The sequence below is a fragment of the Mustela nigripes genome, chromosome 14 (assembly GCF_022355385.1).
Source record: "Mustela nigripes isolate SB6536 chromosome 14, MUSNIG.SB6536, whole genome shotgun sequence".
In the NCBI taxonomy this organism is placed as follows: Eukaryota; Metazoa; Chordata; class Mammalia; order Carnivora; family Mustelidae; genus Mustela; species Mustela nigripes.
In genome coordinates this window covers 71,510,519-71,538,122 of record NC_081570.1, presented here as the reverse complement: position 1 = coordinate 71,538,122, position 27,604 = coordinate 71,510,519, and the positions used below count along the sequence as shown (strand labels likewise).

At 39.5% G+C, this 27,604-nt stretch overlaps 1 protein-coding gene across 1 annotated transcript in view; it reads left to right on the top strand.

Moving 5' to 3' along the window:
• The window catches only part of DDAH1 (dimethylarginine dimethylaminohydrolase 1), a 133,010-nt gene that overhangs the window by 93,598 nt on the left and 11,808 nt on the right, over positions 1 to 27,604 (top strand). The window contains exons 2-4 of the mRNA XM_059375291.1: positions 871 to 970; positions 7,795 to 7,868; positions 8,877 to 8,996. Coding sequence (XP_059231274.1) covers positions 871 to 970; positions 7,795 to 7,868; positions 8,877 to 8,996 — 294 coding nt within the window. The remainder of the gene's footprint in view (positions 1 to 870; positions 971 to 7,794; positions 7,869 to 8,876; positions 8,997 to 27,604) is intronic.

Below are 27,604 nucleotides of genomic sequence, written 5' to 3'. Positions count from 1 at the left end.
GAAATATTTAAATTGTTGAGCTGTTGGAAGGACTTGAATTAAACCGTGAATTCCAAAGGGCATTTGTTATGCTTTAAATTTTTTTCTTGCGTTAAAAATAAACCTCACTGGAAGTATTCCCTAATTCAGCCCAGAATATCTCTGTGCTTTAGACTATACCCTGCAATCCTACAAAGTCCCTGAAATTCATTTTTCAAGTATTCATTGGTTTGATTGCAATTATTGTATTTGTTAAGCACCCCTAGATTAAATTTAATTAGCAGTTCAGACTTACAGAGAATCCTTAAATGTTCTGACATTTTAAAAAAATATTTGAACACAACAATGACTGGCCTGTGAGCTGAGATTTCAAGTTGCTAATTATTATCTTTGATATTTCTTCCATATATTCCTTAGTGTACATAAGACACTGAAAGACTGACTGACTGACTGACTGACTGACTTAAGGTTTAAAATTAAATCTTGTAATTTCTGGCAAGAATAGGAGGATGTGTTTTGCCTTCCACCGTCCTTGACTCATATGCTGTTAACTAGCCAGCCTTGCAACAGTGTCCTAACTAGTCAGCCTCCAACAGTGCCCTACTTAGCCTCCAACAGAAAAATACTGACTTTAGCATGGACTCGACAGAGACAAAATGGACAATTTCTAATACATAATTTATTCTCTTGCAAATGGTCATTGCAAGTCCAAACTACATATACTCATATATTCATAGGGTGTGTGTGTGTGTGTGTGTGTGTGTGTGTGCGTGCGCGCGCATGTGCACTTATATACCTAAGAACATGATTCAGTGTTCAGAAGTTTTAGATGATTAGTTTTGTTGTTAGAAAATGGTAGGATATCAATCTGAATCATTTTATTTTCAACAGGTTGACATGATGAAAGAAGCATTAGAAAAACTTCAGCTTAATCTAGTAGAGATGAAAGACGAAAATGCAACCTTAGATGGTGGAGACGTCTTATTCACAGGTATCTTCATCCTCACTTTCTCTTATCCAAAACCGTTTCTGATACCTGGCTTGTATTATTTAACTGTAGGGGTTTTTGTTTTGTTTTGTTTTAATTACCAAGGGAAAAATGCTAACTGCAGGGAATTTGAAAAATACTGAAGGAATTTGGAAAATACTGGAAAGCACAAAAGAGAATGAAGTGAAAATGACCTTTCATTGAAAGATAATCATTTCAACATTTGGGTGCATGTCCTTTTAGGACTTTTGTATGCATGCCATCTATCGTATTTTTTACAAAATTGTTACCAGTGTGTACCTATCATTTTGTAGGTTTCATCTACTATATTTTATACTTTGAGCATGTGGGTTGCATAGTTTTGCATCGTGTGTTATTATATCTGGTTTGTATTTAAAAGTTTCTTAATTCAAGATGTGTTATTTACAAATAACTTTCTTGCCCAGACAGCAAGATGAATTTAAATAATTTTCAGTGCAAATTGATTTGGCTTCAATGCCAGATGAATAATAGCAGAACTCAACCAAATTAAAACAGTTAATATTATTTTGTATCTAGCTAGAATCAATTTTTATAGTGGGTATATTATTGCTGTTAAAGAAACAGTAATTAGGGGCGCCTGGGTGGCTCAGTGGGTTAAAGCCTCTGCCTTCTCAGGTCATGTTCCCAGGGTTCTGGGATCGAGCCCTGCATTGGGCTCTCTGCTCGGTGGGGAGCCTGCTTCCTCCTCTGTCTCTGCCTGCCTCTCTGCCTACTTGTGATCTCTGTCTGTCAAATAAATAAATAAATAAAATCTTTAAAAGAGAGAGAGAAAGAAACAGTAATTGTAGCATTTAACCTTTCCAGCTATTTATGGTCGTATTACTGTTTTGCAAAAGTCACATCCTAAAATTTGGATCCCCAGATTCATCCTAGTTATACTGATAAGCAAGACAATCAATAATAATTTTTAATTTATAGTGAGAGTTTATTTTACCCTGAATGTCAGAGAATCAATACCTGTTTCATAGATGTAACCCTGCCAGCAAGCGCTGGTTCCCAGGGATTTGGGAATGTAGCCCAGGTGGCCCCATTGAAAATATGAAGCTTCTTAGAAGTCTAATATTTGGCTGATGTGAATTTTATATTGAATCCCTTATATATAGAGAAAATATAACCATCTTCATTTTAATCTAAACGTAATGTTTTGTGTTACTTACATTTTGATATAATTAATGTTCTAGGAGGAGGAGAGGTATTTATTCTGTGATATTTGCGTAGTCCCTTGCTCAGTGTCACATACCTATGGGTGGGGCCACTGTGTCGCTGAGCTCCAGGTGGCACCATTCTTATCACAGGCTTATGAATAGTACCCCCCTGGAGTTGTGCAGTGCGCAACCTGGGCTACTGTTGTCACAGGCAATGGCCCTGCCTCTGGAGCATGAAGTGTACACCCACTGAGCCATAAGAACACAGAACAAGGGATCAGGGCGGCCTATGCTGCATTCTCAACTCTGGCCATGTCCAAGCAGACTCAGGCATTCTTCCGAATCTGCCTAGTAAGTTTCCCTTGGAATATTCTTTGTGTCTCCCATTGATGGCACTTTTCATTCTTTTTGGCAGCACAGAACAACAGCCTGTTTCTCTTAGAAAATAGGCTTTTGTGAAAAGCTAGATGTGTAAATCATGCTTCCTTACAATAAAACTTTTTTTTTTTTACCAGAACATAGCCATATAATAAATAATAAATAACTTCTTGTAAGCAGGTACTGATAATATTTGAAGTGTGTTTTAAAACAAGTTGTGTTCACAGCCATTTAGCTATTTAACAGCTGAGCTGAACAGATTTCCTAAAATCTTCTCGTGTTTTGGCTCAGCCTATTCTACAGGAACCTCTTCCTTTGGTCAGAGATCTTTCCATAACATTTCAATCCTGGTGTTTTTGCCTCAACTTCTCATTAGGTACCTAAGTAGTGAGGCTTGCCTTTGACACTATCTGTAAGCTTATTTTGGTAATATTCAATCCTTAAGTTAATATCTTGAAAGTTCTTTTATTCAAAACTGAGATCATGTTGGAATATCTGCTTGGCACTTCATTCATGCCTGATGCCTGGTCCTGCCTTCTGTTTCCTACTTCTCAATTTTTTCTTTTCCTTTCTTAATTGTGGTAAAATACATAAAACGTGAAGTTTGTCATTTTAACCATTTTTAAGTATACAGTTCAAGTGGCACTAACCACATTTACCCTATTGTGCAACCCTCACCACTCAATTTTTTGATTCAGAAGAGTTGGGTAAGGAAGAAAATCTGTAGCACTTTCCATGTGTTCTGGGTCCTCTTCCCTTTGTAACTCAGAGCTTCATTAATAGTCGATCAAGAAGTGGACAGAAGGAAAGCAGCTATCCAACTCCAGTTCCACTGGGAATCTTATGAGTCAGGCCAGCAGCTACTGTTAGAAAGTATTGCAATCCTATTCCTCTGAAATGGACATCAGCTTATCTCTATTTTCATTTTTTTTTATTTTTGTGAAATATGGAGCAAATTAAAAAAAGAGTTGTAAATGTCTATACACACTTTAAAGACCAATGATAAAATGAGCACCTGCTGTCTGCCACCTGGCCTTAAGAAATAGAATATTGCCACGACCATAGGAGCCCCTCTCCTCTCAGCCTGTCCTGCATTTTGTATTAATCAGTACCTTCAACTTTTGCCTCAATCTAAATTATATGTTGTTTAGTTTTGCTTGTCTTATAATTTTATATGATTAAGATCATACTATAGGAACTAGTCTGTGATTTTTCTGCTTTTGCTCTAACTCGATGCTTCTAGCTATAGCTCTTTGTCTTCACTGCTGTGTGGTATTCCATGGTTAAGAATTACCACAATACATTTATTCATTCTATTGCTGATGGATATTTGAGTGTTTTCCAGTTTTTTTCAATTATCTTCAGTGATGCTATGGACGTTCTTATGTGTGTGTCCTGGGAATGTGTAAAGAATTTCTTTAAAGTAAACAGCTAGAAATGGAGTTTCAGGTGATAAACTCTTTTTGCTCCAGTGAAATGTATATGATCTTCTCCTTGAATCTGTTGATGTGGTTAATTGCACTAATTGATCTTGCTGATATTGGATCAGTCTTTCATCCCTGGGATGAAGTCAAACTCCGCTTTTATATACTCTCTTTCTACTACAGTGCTAGATTTCGTCTGTTAATTTTTTTTCTTGAGAGTTTTGTTTTTGTGGCCTGTAATTTTTCTTGCTTGCTTTCCTTCTCTGGCTTTGAAAAAAGAATTATCTTAACCTCATAACATGTATTAGGGAATATTTCCTATGTTTCTGTTCTCTAGAATCAGTACTATTTAAATTGTGCATTTCTTGAACTTTGGGAGAACTTACCTATAAACAGACACTGTTGGCCAGGTACTTTCCTTGTGAGGAGATTTTAAATGGACTCCATTACTTTAATGGTTCCATGTCTATTGAGGGTTTTCTGAGTCAGCTTTTGTGAGTTCCGTTTTCTCATATTTTATCTAAGTTTTCAAAATGTTGGGTATAAACTTCTTCATATCTTCTTAATATCTGTTTAAACTTCACAGCATTATAGCTATGTCCTCTTTTCATTCTTAATGTTTACTTATGCCTTCTCTTTTATTCTTTTGTGTCAGAGATCTTTCATTTTTCTTTTAAGATTTTTTTAAATTTATTCATTTGACAGACAGAGATCACAAGTAGGCAGAGAGGCAGGCAGAAAAGGGGTGGGGAAGCAGGCTCCCTGCTGAGCTGAGAGCCTGATGCGAGACTCAATCTCAGGACCCCGAGATCATGACCTGAGCAGAAGGCAGCAGCTTAACCCACTGAGCCACTTGGGCGCCCCAGAGATCTTTCATTTTCATTCGTCTTGGGCAAGCGAGAAAAATTACAGGCCACAAAAACAAATTTTGGGCTTTGTTGAATTCTCTCTGTCTCATATATTTCCTTTCCTCTTCCGGTTTCTGTCCTTAATTCTTTCCCTCAAATTTCTTTGTTTTTATTCTGTTCCTTTTTTCTTAAATTTGAATTTGGAAGTTTGTCTCTTTAATGTTGAACCTTTTCTCATCTTAAGGCAAGCAGCTAGAGCTGTATAACTTTCCTTTCAAGTACTGCTTTAATTGAATCCTTTGTGTTTTGATATATGTTTGTTATCATTAGTTTTAAATGTCTTCCAGTTTCCATTATGATTTATTCTCCGACTCATTTATGGGTAATGGTGTTATTTAAAAAACATATCAGTCATTATTGTAAGTTCTTGGAGATGCCATCTTATTACTCTGATAGTTAATAAGTGAAGGAAAGATTCAGGCATTTAGCTATCTTTCCTTTACTAATTCTATTTCAAGTGACCAAATACTTGATTGAGAAAGTGTTTGGTTTTTGTTTTTTTTTTTTTTTAAGAATTCTAGCCAGTAAATGTAGATCCCTAATAAAATAATGGATCTGTGTAATGATCACCCAAGGCTGTTAAAACCTTTATATGAAAGCTTGATGGGGAGTTTTACAATGGATGGATCAGACTGATACCCTTGAACACACAGATTATTCTGGTATCACCGACAATGTGGCTGTCAGTCATGTGCTTCATGATGTGATACAACAGTACAGCCCCACCTCTGAAGTAGTCCTAGCAAAGAAAAATTTTTTAACAAGAATCTAGTTAAACATCTCCATGAAACTATCAGCTTACTGAACATACAAAGGACAAAGGAACAGTTTCATGTTAGATGATACACAGGGAAACAACCAATCAGATCCAGCAAGTAGGATCATCAGTAGGTCAAATGACATGGGAAAGGGGGAACTGATAACAGAGAAAGTCGATATAACAGACCCAACAACAACAAAAATGTTTTTTGATATTTCAGTTCCAGAAGTTCTATTATTTCCATCAGAAAGACTATTTAGGAATTGGGGGGTGCCTGGGTGTCTCAGTCGGTTAAGCATCTGCCTTCGGCTTGGGTCATGATCCCAAGGTCCTGGGATTGAGCCCCATGTGGGCTCCCTGCTTAGTGGAGAGCCTGCTTCTTCCTTTCCCTCCTCTCTTCTTGTGCTCTCTCTCTCTCTCTCTCTGTCAAATAAATGCAATCTTAAAAAAAAAAGAAAGGCCATTTAGGGGATATAGTCTACCATACTGCCAGAAACAGAAGTCCAACTGACTTTTTAAAGAGATAGGCAATTTGCTTTTCTTTGTGCTTTGCTACCTTAGTCTTTTAAAATAGAAATAGTGCACATGCCCTCTTATAAATTTGTTTAAATTTGCTTAATCCACTAAATTTTTTCCTAAAAAATTATATATAAATCTATTTTTATCTAGAATAATTAAGGAAATTTTTAAAATTTCAGCTGATATTTTAAAAAGATTTTATTTATTTATTTGACAGACAGAGATCTCAAGTAGGCAGAGAGGCAGGCAGAGAGAGAGAGAGAGAGAGGGAAGGAATTAGGCTCCCTGCTAAGCAGAAAACCCAATGTGGGGCTCGATCCTAGGACCCTGGGATCATGAACTGAGCTGAAGGTATTGGTTTTATCCCACTGAGCCACCCAGGGACCCCCAGCTGATTTTTAAATAAAATTATACTTTTCTCAGATAAAATATCTTTCCCTTAGATTTGTAGGTAGTTGAGTTTTCTCAAGGAGCAACACAGACACACCATTAACAAACAAAACAAAAACAAAAGCCTGTCAATGTGCCATCAAAGAGTCCTCTGTCTGCCAAAAGCATAAGCCTTTGGAAGTTATCATAATGTCATTTGACCTGGGTCATTTACTTCTGTTTTAAGGACATCATGAGGATTAACGTTATAACATTTGTAAAGTCTATCAAGCAATTCTTTCTACATGATTTCGCTTTTTATACTTTAATGTTCTGGATCAAAATATACTGATTTTTCTTTGAATATGTTTTCACATTACATGTAGAATTCTTTTTCAAAAAATGAAAAAGTTAAGAATCCTCACAGTTATATATTGTTTAATATTATCTACTATAATTGTTTGCTTGCCTCTCACCAGGGGACCATTTTTACTTGATGTTTTGCCTTCTGAGAAGAAAATTTATGAAATTTCAGAAAAGCCAAATGACTAGAAAGTTCCATCCTCCTTTGCAAAATAGGTATTTCTGACATTTTGACTTGAAACAACAAATAAGAGTTTTAAGGACCTCTCTTTAGAGGTCAGGCCTAAAGACCAGTCATCCCTAAACTCCCTTTATGCATAGAGTTTCTTCAACCTTTACATCATCATTATAAGAAAAGGAATCTGACTTCATCATGAGTGTGTGATATTATTCTTTTAGGGAAAAAAGGGGAAGCATTACTAACTTGTCATTGCAAGTTACTTAATTTTGTCATTGCAATTACTTAATTTTTTATTACACATGAAGATGTTTAACTTTGTTATTTCCTAAGTGGAACATTCATTCTTTTATTGTACTAAAATTATAAAACATAAAACCTATCATTTAATTATTTTTAAGTGTATAGTTCAGTGTGCAACCATCACCACTATCCATGTCCAGAACGTTTTCACCTTCACACACTGAAACTTCATACCTACCACACTGACTTCCCAGTTCCTTCTCCCCTGAAACCATGGCAGCCACTATTCTACTTTCCCCCTCTGTGACTTTGAAAAAGTTTCTTTCTAAGGATGGTAGTTTGAAATCAGATCTGTATAAAGAGAGTAGAGTATAAGCTCTCTTCCTTCTGTGGTAGGAAAGAACTGTGTGATGCTTTAAGTTCATTATTTACAGATAAAGAAACAGTATGCCATCACTGGTGCCATGTACTCACTGTGTTCCATGACATTTATTATAGGCAGAGAATTTTTTGTGGGCCTTTCCAAAAGGACAAATCAACGAGGTGCTGAAATCTTGGCCGATACTTTTAAGGTAGGTAAAGTTAGACCATTGATGCCTGGCATACAATAATTAATAAGCATTCATAGACACATTGAATCAGCATGTCATGAATAATGGTATCTATATGTTACCAGCTCTGCAAAATAATTTTTAATATTAGTACATTTGCTAGGAGTTTTAAGAGCTGTCAAATTCAGATTTCTCAATAAATAGGCTGCATTGAGCTACCATAGCCATAAAAGACAAGGTTTTGGACATCTGTTTTTTTCCCCACTGTAAAATCATGTAGCTACCTCACAGATTTCCTGCACAATAAATGACATCCCCCAAAATCTGGAGACCCTGCTGACTCAAACATGAAACATGGATTTTTCCCAGTGGAATCAAGGATCACTTGTACTTAGTACCTACTATGTGCTGGAAACTGGTCTAGATATTACGCATCTTCTCAAGGTCCCTTTACTCCATTGATTATTAATAGATTGGCTTGGCTCACCGGACTGTGTAGGAAGCTCTTCTCCCCTTGAGGACATGAGGCTCTAGTTTGCACAGGATATTCCGACATAACTTTCCAGAGTAACCCACTCCATGGATCAACCAGCAAATCTAGCTGTTGACATAATCACATATCTGGAAGCAGGCTCAGCACTTTCTTCACAAAAGTAGTCTCTATTGGGGTGCCTGGGTGGCTAAGTCAGCTAAGTGTCCAACTCTTGATTTTGGCTCAGGTCATGACTGATCTCGGGGTGCTGAGATGGAGCTCAACTTAGATGCACAGCATGGAGCCCACTTAAGATTCTCTCCCCTTCCACCTCTGCCCCTCCCTACCCCCATGCATGTGCTCACTCTCTTTCGCGCGGGGGAGGGGGGTAGTCTAAGTAGTCTTTATTTAACTGGCAACACCAAAACCTACAGATCCCAGTTTTTCTTCCGATATTCAGGGCCCTTGGTAGCCACCCTAGAAACAGCCATGCAGGGTTAAATCAGTTTTAGAACTATTCTGCAATGCCAAACTGCTTGTTTCTATTATGCACATAGGACTATGCCGTCTCCACAGTCCCAGTGGCTGATGCTTTGCATTTGAAGAGTTTCTGCAGCATGGCTGGGCCTAACCTGATCGCAATTGGATCCAGTGACTCTGCGCAAAAGGCCCTAAAGGTAGATACAAAACTTTGCTCCTTCAAAATGCAGCCGGCAATGCCTGCCGCATGGTTTTTCTCATTCTGTCTACTGGGTGGGCAGCAAGCAGCAGTGGCGGGCTGAGAACAGGCTGGTACTCAAACTTTCTCAGATCAACACTGTGGTGACCTCTCATTCATTGGGAATCAAGAACACCGACTGTAAGAACGGATGTAAGAACTCTTCACCGCTGAACTGTTCATACACCAGGGATCCTCGAAAGGCCATGACTTAGAATAAGAAAAGCCAAGAGCATCACAGTTCCTTTCTCTGGGGAAAAGGAAGACATGCCACCAGTAGCACTTTCCTTAAGTAAGATAGTACACAAGGGGATATTATATTATTCTTATCCTTTTGTGTGTCTGAAATATTTCATAATAATCTTTTAGAAAAACATGATTCAGAAATACATAAAAAATATAACTGTTTACATCTGGAATACTAAAATTTTAGGACAAGAATTTGTCTCATTTCACAGGTGAGACTAGGAAAGCCCCCCCAAAAAAATTACGATTTGCCCAAATCACAGAGCTAGGTCAAGAGTGGAAGCCATTGAAACCTTCCACTGCGACGTGCTTTTCTTTCTCTGTAATAGCCCCACAAGATGACCCAGACCCTCCATCATGCCAAAGACCATGTCTGTTTTGCTCACCATTGTTCCCTTTCATGTTTGGCCCATGGTGGACCCTTACTAAATATCAGATGAATGGACGAATAAGTAAATGAGAGAGGTGATATTATTTCCATTTTGCAGATGAGAACTAGATCAAATGACTCACCCCAAGCCACAAGTCTAACACTACATGGTGGGCTGGGATTACCATCTCTTCCTCACGACTTACGAAAGGACCAAAGACAGAAGCTTCTTTCAGGCAAAGAGAGGAAATCTGTGTGTCCCAAGGTGCAGAGTTAATTTTTTTGCCCTTTTAGGTCTTTACTTGTCTATCTCAGTACTAGCCTTGGTGCATTTTATCTCAGAAAAAATCCTGGCTTTCCAATTGCTGAGTTCCCCGCCCCCCCGCCCCCGACCCTGGACTTCCTGTAGCTTCCTCAGCCTGCTCTCCTGGCCTTCCTAGCTTCCTTTACTCATACTGTATCTTTGATTGCATTCCTAGGACTTTTAATAATTATTGCTAAACCGCCTACTTCAGAATTTGAATTAAGTGTTTTTTTCTGTGTTTCCTTTAGAGAATGTCTCTTGGTTGTTCATCTGGAAGGCTGACTCCACTTTCCACATATAGGAAAGGTGATGTCTTGAAAAAATATTTGATAGATGGTAAAAAATATTTGATAGATGGTATCACTCGAAGGACCTAGGAAGATTATTTTTCTCCTCAGGGACTAACTGTGGTGTCTATCTGTGGCAGCTGGGTTGGTCGGCGCATGTCTGAGATTGAGTATAAGGGAAGGAGAGGGCTGAAGCTGGCCTATCCTGTGCTCTTGTTAATTAGCAGATGGAACATCCTCTGGGTAGACAGATTATAAAAAGTAGCTCCGTCTGTAATTCTGGGTAGACTAGATCCCTAACTCAAAGAGCTTGATTCCTAATTCAGATAGGACCCTAACTTAAATAGTCTGGAGAAACTAACACATAATGAACTAAGAGATAATACAATATGGTTAACTAGCAAAACACTGTGTGAAGTAGCCCTAACTGCTATTCACAAGAGAGGATGGAGCTCCCTGGGGGCCGGATATTCAAAGAGAACCTTATGGACAAAAATGGGGCTAGAAGGGTTTGCCAAGGCAGGATTCAGTGAGACAGTGTTCCAGGTGGGGGACGCAGTATAGACAAAGACAGAGCCAGATACATACAGGAGATCTGAGCAAACTAGTCCAACTGATAAAGAGTTTTCCTATGGGCTCCTGGAGATACGGTTGGATGGAGTAGGTGAAGTCTGAAGAGGTAGCGACTTAAAAGTGAGGAAGAAGATGAGTTTATCTCCATGAAGCAGGAGTCTGGGCTTCTGAACAGAAGGGTCTATACTGCTATAGAGATGTTAGACCACCATTCCTTTCAGAAAAAAAAAAAAAAAAAGTTGGGGGCCGGGGAGAAGGAGGGAGAAGATGCTACAATCAGAAAAGAGGACCACTGATAACTTAGAAAAAGAAAGCCAAACCCCAAGTCCCATTGTATGCCTTGGATTCACTACCATTTCTCCACTCCTCTTTCCCATCTCATCATCAAGTCAAGTCCTCTAAGATCACTTCTTTTAAGGGCATCTAGTGTGGACTTTATAGTCCTCGTTCTTGTAGAATTTATTTGAGTTGGTGTTAATAATGATGTCCACTCTATACTTGAAACCTTCTGTGTCAGAAGCTATAAATAATCCTCACTTAGTGGAATGGTATTCACTTTTCGGAGATCCTATTTTCCATCAGCAAATGTGCTTCCTAAACTATGGGCCCATAGAGTTGGCAAATATCCACCTGCCGTGTTTCTAGCATCACAAAGTCTCTCCTTGTCGTGAAAGCCAAGGAATAAATTGAATGGAAGAATAGCAAGATCTCCATGCAGGCATGTTCTCAGGTCGGAACTAGGTGGTTTGCTGAAATTCCCATTTAGTGAGCGGAATTGTTTATGTATTTGAGAACGGTTTTGGCTCTTGTATTAGAAAAGTCAATAAAATTGATAGTGTGTTAATTCCTACTACTAATTTGGAGATAATCATACTAATATAAGTAGGCAGAAAGACAAATGGATAGAGACAGACCATTTGCACATAGTGAAATGTATCAGTTTTATTTTTTTCCATTTTATAGGTAAAAATATTGAGAACAGTTTTGGCTCTTGTATTAGAAAAGTCAATAAAATTGATAGTGTGTTAAGTCCTACTACTAATTTGGAGATAATAATACTAATATAAGTAGGCAGAAAGACAAATGGATAGAGACAGACCATTTGCACATAGTGAAATGTATCCATTTTATTTTTTTCCATTTTATAGGTAAAAATACCGAGATCTGATTAAATAAAACATTTTACATACAGTCCTCTGGAATCAGGTTTCCCAGGCCTTAATTTTCCTCTCCCCAATTGTCCACCCCACTCCATACTCATTCTTTGTTTTCCAGTTATTTTGCCATAAATTTGTTTCAGCTGTGCTTCTTCTCTCTCCTCCCCTCTCTCCAACTACGCACTACCTCTTCACATTTCTGCTGTGGTGTCCAGGATCTGACTGATGATGAAAGGTCTGAGTTTAGTCCCAGATGTCTGTTTTTCCTTTACTGATCTTGATGTCTCTATAGAGAAGCTCGTGGCCACTTGGGCATCTCTTTGAAGGGCATAGCACTTAAACAGAGGTGAACTGTATCTTCCTGCGCCGTATACTGAGAACTTGAGTACTTCCCACTTCTGTTACTGGTTGCTGAATACTTGCTTCTTTCAGAGCCAGAAAACTACTTCTTATATATTCATGCAAAGCAGAGAGCCCAAGGGTTTCTAGATAGTCTTATTGCATTTGAAACACTTTGTAATGTGTTGCAGTCGATTCTTGGTTAATGAAGTAGAATCTTATAGAGATCGTCTCATACCTGTCTAAGTTGTAGTAGATTTAATAGTGTGTGCATTGTATATTTAAATGAAATCATCAAGCTAGGAAGACTTTAGTGACTCTCTGCTGAAAAATCCAGAACACGTTTAACACAGGGCACTTTTTTTTTTTTTTTAAGATTTTATTTATTTATTTGTCAGAAAGAGAGCGAGCGAGAGCGAGCACAGGCAGACAGAGTGGAAGGCAGAGTCAGAGGGAGAAGCTCCTGCGGAGCAAGGAGCCCGATGTGGGACTCGATCCCAGGACGCTGGGATCATGACCTGAGCCGAAGGCAGCTGCTTAACTGTGTGTCCCACACAGGGCACTTTTAATACACATTTAATAAAGAGTATATTTAATGAAGGGAAGGAAGACATATTATTACTGCATTTTACTGCTGATAAAACCAAGGTACTGGAGGTTGACTTGAGCAAATACCAAGACATTTAACATCAAGTCTTATCCTAGAAATACTATTATCTCAGCAAAATCCATCTTCAGAGCAACCTGTCTATTCTATAGTTCCCCCCCGCCAACACTTTGTATTCTGCATGTGCCTCTGGGTATACCTTCATCCTGCCCTTCTAGCTAGTGTAAGATTAATTAATTCTTGCACAGGCAATAGACCTATTAGTACTCTTGCAGAAGGAATGTTTGCCTTCTCAGAGATAATGAGAACTCCAGTTGCTGCACATCTGTAACTGCTAGTCACAAACATAATTTGAGCAAAAGAAGTCAATCACCAAGAAATACATATTTCTGGGGTGCCTGGGTGGCTCAGTCAGTTAAGCATCTGCCTTCAGTTCAGGTGGTGATCTCAGAGTCTTGGGATCAAGCCCCAGCTCAGCCCCACATGGCATTGTGTTCCCTGCTCAACAGGGAGTCTGCTTCTCCCTTTCCCTCTGCCCCGCCCCCTCTGCTCTTGCTGTCTCTGGCTTTCTCTCTCTCAAATAAATAAGTAAAATCTTTTAAAACAAAATTTAAAAGTAAAAAAATACACAGATTCTACTAGTCCTTTATTTAAACAAGAGACAAAACTATGCTATCAACAGAATAGTGGTCAGAATAGTGGTAATTTAAGGAGTGAGGGAGTCGAATAGCTGAGGGGGCTACTTTGTATGTTTAATTTTTTTTTTTAAGATTTTATTTATTTATTTGACAGAGATCACAAGTAGGCAGAGAGTCAGGCAGAGAGAGAGGAGGAAGCAGGCTCCCTGCTGAGCATGATGCGGGACTCCATCCCAGGGTCCTGGGATCATGACCTGAGCTGAAGGCAGAGGCTTTAACCCACTGAGCCACCCAGACGCCCTGTATGTTTCATTTTTAAAGTGTACAAAAATACGTATATAATGTATTATTGGAAGTGGGCTGAGATTAACTTACATAAATAATTTTCCAATAGTGGGATCTAACTCTTAAGCCTCTGCATTACCTTCTACATGATTCCTGTCTTTATTGCAGACTATCCTCTTTTTATTGTATTAATTAAGGAAAAAAAAGACAAAGGTCATACTCCTTGAGCAACAACTCCCCATTTTCCCTCCCCCTAGCCCTTATACCTTAAATATATACAGGTTTTAATGGTCAGTTATACCTCAGTGAAACTGGGGAGGCAAAGGCATGGCAAAGAGTAAATCTGCACCACATCCCATCCAATTTTTCCTAAATCCATTCCAAAATCTACTTCCTTTCCAGGAACCTGGATTAATTACATGCTCTCTGTCATAAGAGGATAGACTGTAATTCCTGCCCTCTGGAGGGACTCACTGTATTGATTTTTAACTCAATCTCCTTGGTAGCATACAGTCCTCCGGTCAGTGAGGGGGAATAAAAAGAAGGGAAGAAAGGTGAACAAAGGGAGGAAGGCAGAGAAGATGGGAGAGTTGGGAGGAGGTGGGGGAGTGACATTTAGCTAAAACTTTCCCCAGCTGGGGGGAACTTTCTCCCCAAGCTGGGGGGTTCTGCCATCTGCTGGCCAGGCAGCAAGGAGCTCACCCTTGCCTTCCTAACCCCTTGTGGAAACCAATTCTTTTCCCCTTTTGGTATCTGCAGTTTTGTTTGTTGGCTTTTTTTTTTAGCTTAATAAGTCCATTCTTTTGTATCACGATGAATTATTATTTTAAAATGCTTTTGATAGAAGTACTGAAAGGATGTGGTAAGAAAAGAATTATGAGATCACCGCTCCTTTTTTGTGTGTCTTTGTCATGTAAATGTAGCTGAAAGCTAGTAAGTGGCATTTCAGTAGACTTGTAATTTTAAATTGACGCTCATAATGTATCTTGATGGAAATGTCTTTTGGTTTCTTATCTACTTCCTGAAATAACTAGCTGCATTTGTAAGATTCCTTGAATGAGCACATGGGCTGCTTTGCAGCTAATTTAAATTACATAGCACAAAGCATGTTTTTCTCTTTTGAGTGACTAACTATATAATAGAGGTCACTCAGACAGTATTTCCTCTCATTTTTTTGACTCAGCTTCAGCATTGATTTTATGTCCAAAAATGTCCATGTTATTTTATAGATGGTCATATAAAGAAAGAAGATGGAAAAACCCTTAATGTGTTTGGATTTTGTATGTTTTTTTATTGCCTGGAATTTCCTTTGATGACAACTGGAACAACAAATAGCAAAAACTAAAAGACAGAATGAGAGGTAACTAGTATCAACAGGGTGATTGAAATGGAAAAATAAAGACTCTGCATTTCAAGTTGTTGTTGTCGCAGGGAATTAAAGTGTGTAGCTACAGAATTTCCCACTTTGGGTCTTTACTGTGAAATGCATGCTGACAATCCCATTGTGGGTTTAATTTAGTCTTATTATTTGGTTGTCTGTTCCAGTTGTATTCACCAGATCCACAAAACAATGATTAAAAAAAGAAAAAACTACCATGCCTGAATTAAGAAATTAACAGAAAACCAAATAGCCTCTGAGTTTGTAACAACTGTTGATGCTGCTTTTCCTGGCAGCAGTTGTCTTATCTGACGATATTCCCAGAGCTGTATGCCAACAAGACTGGGGTGGCCAAAATAAAATACTTGGCATAATAGGGCCATAAATAATCTGAAGCTATGAGATCAAAACAGCCATGCTGAATTTCGGCACCAGTTCCAAAGCAGGAAGAAGGCAAAATTGGCCAAGTAGGAGAAAGGGAATAATAATAGTGTTTTTATTCTCTTGAGCTTTCAAGAAAATTTCAGAGAAAAAAGAGGAAGAAATTACATTTAAAGTGCTGTTCACTCTATCCATTATACGATGGGACATTGATAAATATTCAGCAGGCTTTGTGGGATGTTAGAGGGGGAATTCAAGCATCTATTGGACAGCCTTTGAATCCAAGACTCTTCCTTTCAAGAGAAAAGGCCTAAGTGACCTTAAATTAGTGGTTTTTAATGAGAGGTGTGGCTTAAAAACCACCTGAGGAGCTTTCTGAAAACACACTGACCTGGACCTACCTCAGAAAATCCTAATGTTCTGGGTCTGGATCGCATCTCCCATTTCTGAAAAGCTCTACAGGTGATTCTGAAGCACAGACCAGTTGAGAGCCATGGCCTTCGAGGATTTCTGCAAATTCCAAAAGCATCTACTTAGAATCCTGAATAATGCACACCTGAAGAAGCCAACTATATATCATAGGTACAAGGGTATATATTCGCGTTTCAATAAAAGTAGAGCAAGTGTCATGATTAAAGCCATCAAAAGCTAGAAACTCCTTACCTTTTTGCTGCCTAGAGTTCAACATTGTGTGACTTAAAATATAATACCTAACTGGATAATAACTCAAATGCCATCATCTACTCCATTTGGCATGCTGAAATTCCTTATTAAGATGTTTCAAATGACCAAAAATTGCTCCTATCATTTTCTGAGGACAGGATATTTGCCTTTGACTCATGTTTCCATACCCCCTCCCCTAACACACACACATGCACACACACACGCACACACACACACACACACACACACACACGGAAAAATCTAATAGGACCTGATCTCTGGGTGTGAAGATTTGTGCCAAAGAGACAAAAAGGTTAAACTTCACGCCATTACTGATGTTAAACAAGAACTTACGTTTCAAAATAATCATGTTGATTCTAGTAAAGAAGTGATGTTATCTAAAGAGCCAAAATGGCATTAAGTTCTAAGCTGGTAACTTAGAATCCCAGTTCGTGGGTATCCTTCTGGCTCTGCCACCAGCTCTCCCTGAATGACCCTGTCTCCTGTACTCAGTCTCATCCTGAGCAAACAGAGTTGAATCAGCCTCACTAGGAAATGAGAGCTTCATTCCTTCCCATCGGAAGCTTCAGGATGGGCAGTTAAGGTGAAGGACTGTGTCTTGAACATGTGGATGTGCACACACCTGGCAAAAAGTAGCAACCATTTAATTTTAGAACACCAGCCATAGGGATAGTTCCAAAGTGGGTTGACTGTAGACTCTTGACCACAGTGACATTGTTCTTTCAATGGCCATGAGTAATGGGAGACATTTGCATAGCTGAATATCTTCATGCGTGTTTGAGGATAGAAAACCACAGAAGACTCCAACCTAATTCCATTTTTCTTTGAGGAGGCATCAGTTCAATTACTATCAGATTGGATATCTAATAAACAACATCATTTTCTAATTTATACATAAAAATCTAATAGGAAAAAAGGTGACACTTAGGGGCACCTGGTTGGCTCAGTCAGTTAAGCACCTGACTCTTGATTTCAGCTCCGGTCATGATCTCAGGGTGGTGAGATTGAGACCTGAGTAGGGCTTTGCACCCCCCTTAAGATTCTCTCTCCCTCTCCCGCTACCCCTCCCTCTCCCACATGCTTGCGCTCGCTCGCTCTCTCTCTCTCCACTAAAAAAAAAAAAAAAAAAAAAAAATGACGCTTCCAGAACCTTTCATTACTATTCCTTTTGCAGAAAGACTTTTTAAGAGGCTATAGGAAAAAATAAAACAGCAGGCAATTGGAAAGAGTCATAGATGAGCTTGAAACTTGAGCTCCCTGACCCTCATCCAGCAGTGCTCTTTATTGAACAGCAACTCTATGAAAGATTCTATTCCAAGCACAGGGGACACTGAGATGAGTGAAAGAGAGTCTCTGCCCTCAAGGGCCCTCTGGCTTAATTGAAGAAACAGGACAGGACTTTAAAAGATAAATACTGTCACAGTGTGACACAAGATCCATGACTAGTAGGTGTGGGGTTCCCCTAGAAGGGGTAGGAGTTCTAAGGAGGAAGTGGTCACAGGAGGTGGGAGTCAAAGTGCAAGTGGACCAGAATGAACAGCAAGCCTGTCCTGTCGTAGAGGAGGAGTGGTGATGACAAACAGGATAGCTGGGGGGATATCTGTTGTATAACCAATAGACAATGGCTGGAGCAAGGGCTGGGTGCAGGGGGGGAAAGTAAAGTTAAGCTTCCAGATATAAGTTGGGGCTGACCCAGAGGCCAAGGAATAAGGATTTTCTTCTCTTTGGGCTGTGGGGAGGCACTCAGAATATTTTAGCAGAGGTGTAAAAGCTGAAGGTGGTATTTTAGAAAAATTCTGTCTGGCCATATGCCTGTAATGATTTAAGAAGCGTAGAGATTAGAAGTAATAAAATTAGTTAGGTGCCATCACACTGTCCAGAAATAAAGAGGAGAGTCTGGACTAGAGAAGTAGCCGTGAAAATAGAAAGGCTGTGCAGAAGCTGAGTTCCATTTAGAGAAGTAACAGAACCCTGTGACTGAAGGATTTGAGGGGCACAGGAGAAAAAAGGAGCAGATCAGCACTTTGACAGATATTTATAGAACTCCCGTGCTGTCCCAGGCCTTGTACTAGGTCCTAGGGGGACAGTGAGGAGCAAAATGACTTCAGAAATGACTACCAGATGGGGTGACTTGGGTGCAATTTTTGGAAAAGAGTTCCAACTCTCCTTGTCACCATGAACTCAGTCCTCCCCATCTACACAGGAACAAACCATAGAAAATCTTTGGGCAAAAGTATGTTGTGGGATTTCACTGACCTAGATTCACATTTTGGAAACTGAGCTATACTCAGACATATTCAACTGACAGTGGCTTGGGTAGACATCCCATGTCTAAGCTTGTAACACACTAACGGGGTTGGCTCCCATTTCAGTTTCCATTGGCAGCAGGCAGAGGCTCATCCAAATTTGGAGTCTCTGTCCTTTACTCTTTTCTGTTTATTTTTTATCTTTATCTACTCACCCTAAAGGCATAACAAAAAATCACTTAAACATTACATGCTCTCCATCTCCAGTGGTGTCCTATTGTTTTTTGGCTGAATTGAGTTGGCAAAAGACTGCCCCCACCCCAAAAAGGATGCGTGTTGTGGACTGAAATTTGCATCACAGCATGACCTGTGTGACACTCTGGGCCATGCCAATGCCAGTACCCTTGATGTTGAAAGGATTAGGAAATGTATCAGTTGAGCTAGAGGGAGGATGGTTGAGTTTTGGGTTACTGTTTCTCCGTGGAAATCACATGTATTAAATGCCTTAGGTGTTGATGAGTATCCTATTGCTTGGCTGAAGGTTAATAAAGCATATGGTAAAACATAGACACTAAATTAGAAGTGACATTTTAACCCTGAATTACACTCCAGCCTCTAGGGAAGGCATCCATACTACCTCAAAGAACACCAGGATTTGGGCCATCCTTAGAAATAATGATATGCAAGGGAAACAAATTCAGTTTGCCACCACCTTCCTTCAGAACCATTCCACTAGTATTATTACCCTGCTATTAATAATCACTTACTGGGGCGCCTGGGTGGCTCGGTTGGTTAAGCATCTGACTCTTGGATTTGGCTCAGGTCCTGATCTCATGGTGTGTGAGATAGAGCCTCACGTCAGGCTCCATGCTCAGTAGAAGTCTGTTTGGATATTCTCTTCCTCTGCTCCTTGCCCCACTTACTCATTAGTTCTCTCTCTCTCAAATAAATAAATCAGTCATTTTTAATTGATTATTTTTATTAACATATAATGTATTATTTGTCCCAGGGATACAGGCCTGTGAATCGTCAGGCTTACACTCTTCACAGCACTCACCATAGCACATACCCTCCCCAATGTCCATAACCCAACCACCCTATCCATACCCTCCAACCCCCCAGCAACCCTCAATTTGTTTTGTGAGATTAAGAGTCTCTTATGATTTGTCTCCCTCCCCATCCCGTCTTGTTTCATTTTTTCCTTCCTTCCCTATTAAGAAATCTTTTAAAAAAAAATAATCACTATCTTTATTTTTATCTTTCAAAATGTTATATTAGTCCAGCAATATGTAAGAGTATTTCTAAATCTACTTTTCATTGATGGTCACTGGATGCTGTGGTTGGGGTCCGATGTTGCTCAAACACTGTCTTTATTAAATTAAATTAAATTAAATATATATATATTAAAAAAAAAAAAAGGAAGCTTTGCAGATGTTACAGCAGCCATTCCCTTTTAATCTCTTTCTGAAGTGGGATTAAGTTCAAAGCTGTGACCATATATCCAGAGGTGACTCATCACATAGACAAAACAATTGGAAGCCAAATGAAAGGTGTTGAGTCTATTGCATTTCATGCACATTTTCTCATCACTCATTCGGTTTTCCATCCACACTCTGACAAGGGATAAAAGCTCAATATTTCTCAATATACAACTAGTAGTAGTTGTAATATCGGTAGCAGTAATAATACCTTTTAGGTGTAAAAATCAGGTTAATTTAATTTGAGAAGTCTAAGTTAGTGGCTTTCAAATTAGTGTACCCAAGAATCACATAAAGTGCACATTTGAAATGCACATCACATTCCTCGGATTCACCAGGACAAATTCTGATTCAACAAGGCTGGGAAGGAACCCACGTCATGATTTGGATGTAGGTAACCCATAGATTCCCCTGTGAGCAATACTGGGTCTGTCTGGAATTCACCAGATAGCAGTTCCTACACTGGGATATGAAGGCAGGGGGAGAAAATTCATTCTAAAAGTAAATTGCTATGTCCTTGAACAGAAAATGTCACGAAATATCATTCAGAATAATATCATACTGAGTAAAATAACTGGCACTTCAGAGAAAGAGTTCTCATGTGAATGAAAATGCAGAATTCCACTAGATTATTGAAATACAACTGCTTACGAAGAACTCACTCTTCTCTAAAATGCTGTATGTTTTTCAGGGGAAATGCTTATAGAGTAAAAGATACATACCATGTGTTCTATCTCTATTGGTAACACTTGCATGTTAAAAACAGTGTATCTGAAGTGAGTTATTGCTCTAATTCTCATTGGGCACATAGGCCATCAGACTTGAATAGGAAAGTCTTCATTTCTTCTGAGCTCTGAAGTCCTGTGGCTTGAAAATAAACATGATACTAAATTCATCAAGTAAGGCAGGGCATCTTATTGGCTCCCTCCTTTAAGCATCTGCCCTCAGCTCAGGTCATGATCTCTGGGTCTTAGGATCAAGCCCCACGTTGAAGCAGAGAGTCTGCTTCTCCTTCTCCCTCCTCCACCCCTTCTCCCTCTTCCACCCATTTGTGTGTGCACACTCTTTCAAATAAATAAATAAAATTTTATGAATGAATGAATTCTTCAAGTAGAATGGATAAAGGAGGAGGGAAACACAGGTGTCTGTCTGGATAAGAAGTTTGTCTGGTCCCATCCCTGAGCTTTATAGGGAGAATTTGAGAAGGGGCCCAGGAGAGCAACCAGAGCGAGTTAAATTCTGGGATTCAGTGACCAGAGTTGATTACACAGAAGGCTATGGCACAGGTGTTGATGGGCAGTTCCTCCTTGCTGTTCAGTAAAGGTTGAGCTCTAATTGTGTCTTACACAAAATTGCATTGGGAGATTTTAGGAGGATTTTAAGAGTTATTGAAATGCTAAATGCAGTGCTAGAAATGATTCAGTCACTCAGCATTCAACAAATGTGTACTGAGTGTCTACCACACGCCAAGCACTGCTGCAAAGCACTGCTCAAGGGGCCAGTGGTGTAACTGTCTTCCTGGAAGCTTTTAAATAATCTGTCTTTTGGGATGACTTGCATACCTTGACTTGATTGGATTCAAACAGTATGTCAATCGCCAAAGCAATCAAAATATATATAATGATGATGTAAAAATACATTACTTTCTGAGTCGTTGATGATGCTAGCTAGTTGCCTTTCCCAACTTCTTATACCACCCTTCCTTTTTATTATTTGAACCTTGAGTTTTATGTGAGCACATTACCACTTGAAAGAAAGTGGAAGAAAGTCTGCATTTCTCAGCTTCCTTTGGGCTAGGCATAACAATGACATAACAATGAGACTAAGTATTGCCGATAAAAGAAAAGTAGAAGTGCTGGGTATGAAATCCAGGCCGTGGACTGAAAGGGAGGAGTTGTGCCTTTTTCCCTTTTCTGAATCTCGCTGCTTGAAACAAAGGATGTAATGGATGTGATGGCACCACAGCTCTTTTACACCAGGAGGACAGGAGCATGCTCAACCCTAGGTCTGGAAGAGCAAAAAGCTAGAAGGCCCTGGATTCATGATGACTGTCAAGTGACGACGCAGCATTATGACCTCAAAACTCTTCTCATGTGAGAAAGGTTTTTTTTTTTTTTTTAAAGAGGGGCAGGTCATTTCTATTATAGCCAAATTTAGTTTGTTACAGCCAAATGGAGAGAAAGGATTTTGTTTGCCTTAGGGAGAAAATTCAATTCAAGCTGCCTAAACAAGGGAGATTTATTGGTCCATGCAGTTCTAAAGTAATGCAGACTCTACAGTAGGGTTGATTGATCTGCTTGATGTTGCCATCCAAGAACCAGAATCTTTTGGGTCGCTTCCCCACCTAACACATTCACTTCATCAGAAAGCTGCCTCCCTTTCAGGGCAGCAGTGTGACTGCCAGCAGCTTCTGATGACAGGCTAGCACACCTGTGTTCAGGGAGGGGAACATTCATCCTCTCAGAAAAGTAAGGAAGCTTCTTTCAGATCTTATCTATTCTTATGAGTCTGAATTGGTCATCTGCCCATCTTTGAACCACTGACTGTGAGCAAGGGCTGACTTACACCCGAGCTGCCCTTTCCTGACTGCACGGAGACGTGCCGGGCACTGCAGCAAACTCTCAGGGGCACCATGGCCTCTTTTAGCATTTCAGAGATAGCACAGATATACCTGTCAGATAACACACACAATTCTATTGTTAGATCACTTGGATCTAAATTCTTAATAAACTAAAGTGTTAGGGTTTGGGGGAAAACCTTTTTTGGGAACACAGACGTGTGGTTGTATTTTATTTGTTTATTTTGGTTTTGGTATGGTTTGGTTGACCTCAAGGCACCATAAAAGTATTACTGAGGCTCTGTGAACCAAGAAAGGAATTGCTGGACCAGAATTGGGTAGAATTAACTTCCCCCAATTATGTGGGCTACACAGAGCAGTGTAGATATAATGAAAAGTGGGGTAGTTACTAAGAAAGCAGAGAAAAGATGTGGGGAAAGCAACCAGAATGTTCACCAGACCCCTCAGAAGAGCTAAACCCTGGCTTGCTCTTAGGAAGGGAATTATCTTTTTTTAGGAAAACACAGTGGGTTCTTTGGGGTGAAAGGTGGTATCTTTGAAGGTTTGGGGTCAGTAGACAATACAACAAAAGAGAAAGCAAAAATGTCCTTTCTTAGAAGCACTAAGAACGGGGAGACAGGACAAGAGAAGAGAAAAGGGAGTGAGAAGAGGCTTCAGCCACAAGACAGAGTTGTCAAGTCTTTGAAGAACACCAGCATTCAGTATTCAATTTTAAGTGTTCATATTACTGCAATATTCCAGCCTCCCAAATCTGGGAAAAATCTATGACTCCATGTAAATAGGTTTTTTGAGGCAATCAAAAATGACTGAAGTCCCTGCCTATGATGACATGGTTGAAAAGAAGAATAGTGCCTGTAAAATAACTATCTCTGAATGGACATAATTCTCTGGAAGCTGGGGCCAGAGACGATATGAGAATATAAGCTCCTCTCTTTCCACCTCCCACCCTTAACCCCCAAGATAGGTAGAAATTATGGAGAGGGCACAGAATAGTGGTTCTTGATCCTGTCTACATATTAAAGTCACCTGTTTAAAATGAATGTTTAAAAGGAAATACTGATATTTTGTCTAACTCCAGACCAAGTAAATAAAAAATCTCTATGGTTGGGACCCAGAAATCTGTATTTTTTAAAAAGCTCTCCAGATGATTTTTGTCTGTAGCCATGGTTGAGAACCACTAGCCAATGTAATATCCATTATATAAATCAAGGAATAGAGGTACAAGACATTCTTACTTAGATCTTGAAGAGAAGAGAGACCCCTTAAAGTGGAGGTGGGGAAGGGGGTAAGGGAGGAGTTGACATGGTTCCTTCTTGTCCCACTTAAATTGTCTCCACCAAACTAAGACCTAAGGGAAAGTCTGGACTGAGTCAGGAGAGCTAAGATCTAGTCCTTACCTTGCAATTCACTGGCTTCATATGCTTTTAGCTAAGTCAGTTAATTTTTCATCTCTGAATCTCTGTAAAAGAGAAATGGACTTGATAATTTCCAAATTTGTGCTCAGTTCTCAAACTTACGATTCTTAGTATTCTATAAAATGACCTCACTTCCTCAGCAGCTCAGAGTACTTTATCAACATTCCCTCTCTGACAACAACAAAGACCACATCCAGAAGGAAACCAATCTTTCTTCCCAACCCAAGGTAACTCCCCACACAAGAACAGACAAGGTGGGGATGGCTGTTTTCTTCATTAGCCGGGGTTTGGTTTTGATCATTTACAGGGTATTTCGGTTTCTGGGGAAAGATATATGGGGACAACAGCTGTTTTCTTAAACACTTATCCCTTTCTTTCCAGGGGTCTTATTAATTCCAAGGAAGAATAGAAGAGTAAATAGTACACTTACATGGAAATTTGATTTCTTTCTTTTTATGGTTGTTTTCCCTTCTCCTTCCCATAAATATCTGCTCTTCTCCTAAAATATGAATTTGATGAGTTTCTCCTAAAAACAGTGGTTTTTTCAACCGGAGGCAACTTTGCCCCCCAGGGGACATTTGGTAATGTCTGGAGATATTTTTGTTACAACATGGTGAGTGGGAGAGTGGATGCTTCTGGTATGTAGTCCGTAGAACCCAGAGACGCAACTAAACATCCTACAATGCACAGGACGGACCCTGTAACAAAGAACGATCTAGCCCAAAATATCAAGAGTGCTGAGGTGAAGAAACCCAATCCTAAAATATGAATGGGATTCGTCAGCCCTGTTTTGCAGGAATTGTCATTTCTGAGCATATCACAATTAAGGTGCTTCTTCCTGATGAGAGACAGCGGTGACTCCTGAACGTCAAGAAGCCCATGCCAGCAAGAGAGATTTCAGGAGCCAGGAATTAAATAGCTATATACAGTCCAGTGTTTGGTAGATGTTTTGTATAACATTATTTTCAGATATTGGAAGTACTTATTATACATGGACAAGATGGAAATAAATGTGAGATGATCGCAGAAATTGAGTAACAAGGCCACGTGTAATTGCCTCTAGAGATTTGCATTACCAGCCTTTGAGGGAAGTGGAGCCGGGGCTTCTGAACTGTGATGTTCAGCCTCTTTTTCTGACAAATGCAGTGGAGGTAAATGGATTTTGTTTGGAGTGTGTATGTTTTAAAAAAAGATCTGAAGAACTCACTTCAAACTTTTAATAGTGGTTACTCTAGGGAAAGCGGCAAGACAGAAGAGTAAGATGGGGCAGAGAAGGGAGAAAGAAGACTTCAATTTATTTAAATCAGCTTTATTGAAATAAAATTTCCATATAACAGTACTTTATTTCATTACACATTCACACTTCACACTTCGAATATACATTTCAGTGAGTTTTGACGAAAGTATACAGTTGTTTTAAGTCCAATAGAACTTCAACTTTTCATAGTTGAATCTTTTACAAGAAGCTTATGTGTTGTAATATTGTTCATAATTAGTTTTTTTGTTTATAATTAAAAACATGTTTTAAGAAGAATTGTCTGAAATTACATTCTCCTACCTCACCTCATTTTGTAAAAGCGGCTTACAAAGATGCATGAAGGATAGCAAAATAACCAGAAATAAAAGGGTAATATGACTTGAAAGGAAAACAATGATTTAACTTGAAGCCAAGGGGTCCCTGGGTAGCTCAGTTAAACATCCGATTCTTTTTTTTTTTTTTAATATTTTATTTATTTATTTGACAGAGGGAGAGAGAGAGATCACAAGCAGGCAAAGAAGCAGGCAGAGAGAGGGGGAAGCAGGCTCCCTGCCAAGCAGAGAGCCCAACGCAGGGCTCGATCCCAGGACCCTGGGATCATAACCTGAGCTGAAGGCAGGGGCTCAACCAACTGAGCCACCCAGGTGCCCCTAAACATCAGATTCTTAATCTAGCTCAGGTCTTGATCTCAGGGTCGTGAGTTCAAGCCCCACATTAGGCTCCATGATGGACCTGGAGCCTATGTTTAAAAAAAAAAAAAAAGGATTAAAACCCTTTTCACCTTATTTTGCCTCTTTGAGAGCTTTGATGAATTCAAGCTCCTATTTAACGAACTCAATTTGCCACCCTTCCTTCCAAGAGTTCATGAGTTTCATAAATCCATTGAAAGTTAATCCCCAATCATTGCTTGCCCAAGAAGACACAAAAGTTATATGAGCCAGATTTTAAAGTTAAACTTACCCATGGCATTACCAGAGAGGTAACTTTCTATGAACAGCCAACTTAAGCTAATAACATCCACGAACCAAGTCTTATAAAACCATGAAATTTCCTGTGTAGGGCAGCGGATTCCTGGAGTCAGCTCCTACCAGCTTATGAGGTTGATTGTTAAATTTTCAGATATTTTGAGGCACCTGGGTGGCTCAGTTGGTTAGCAACTGCCTTCGGCTCAGGTCATGATCCTCAGGTCCTGGGATGGAGCCACACGTCAGGCTCCCTGATCAGCAAAAATCAACAGAAGCATTCTCTTGTGAGAATCAGTTGGCAGTATGAAATTTACATGTGAGAGTACTGACTATTTTATTATTATTTATAAATTGTGTGTTACCCATCCTTCATATCAGTAAAATTTATAATAAATTTATGTGGGTATATTATGCATGTATTTTCCCCTACATTTACCAGCACACTACTGCCTGGAGCTAAAAATCTCAGAATACAGATATACATTAAAGATTTATTTTTTAAAGATTATTTATTTATTTATTTGACAGAGATCACAAAGTAGGCAGAGAGGCAGGTCGAGAGAGGAGTGGTGGGGACCAGGCTCCCCGCGGAGCAGAGAGCCCTATGCGGGCTCGATCCCAGGACCCTGAGATCATGATCTGAGCCAAAGGCAGAGGCTTTAACCCACTGAGCCACCCAGGTACCCCTAAAGTTTTGGGTTTTTTTTAACCATCTAGGCTAAGATAGAATTGGAGGCCCCAGTGATGATTTTGTCATCTCGTTCCAGGAAAAAAAAAAAAAAGCGCTCTTTTACATGAGGACAGATTCTTCTCTAACCCCAAGGCAACATTTTCACAAGAACCAAGTAGACAGGGCAGAGGATTTTGAATGACTCTAAATCAAAGCAATAACAATTATTGTAAAAAAAAAAATTAAATTCATGCCCTTTTGATGAGATAATCAAGGAATATTTGCTCATATAGAAAATAAGCACTAATCCACCAGTGGTAGGGTCAGGATTGATTGGGGGCATCATTGCAAAGTGCGTGTGTTTGGTCATTTCTTCTCTCTCACTCTGAAACCTACCTATCTAGAAGTGATAATTCCTCTTAAGCCACTGTCTTTTTCCATTCTCGAAGGCTTTGCTCTTCTATCATCTCCTTAAAGCATATAACAGCTAGCTTTAAGAAAACCAATCCTGGGGCGCCTGGGTGGCTCAGTGGGTTAAGGCCTCTGCCTTCGGCTCAGGTCGTGATCCCAGGGTCCTGGGATCGAGCCTCCCATTGGGCTCTCTGCTCAGCAGGGAGCCTGCTTCCTCCTCTCTCTCTGCCTGCTTCTCTGCCTGCTTGTGATCTCTGTCTGTCAAATAAATAAATAAAATCTTTGAAAAAAAAGAAA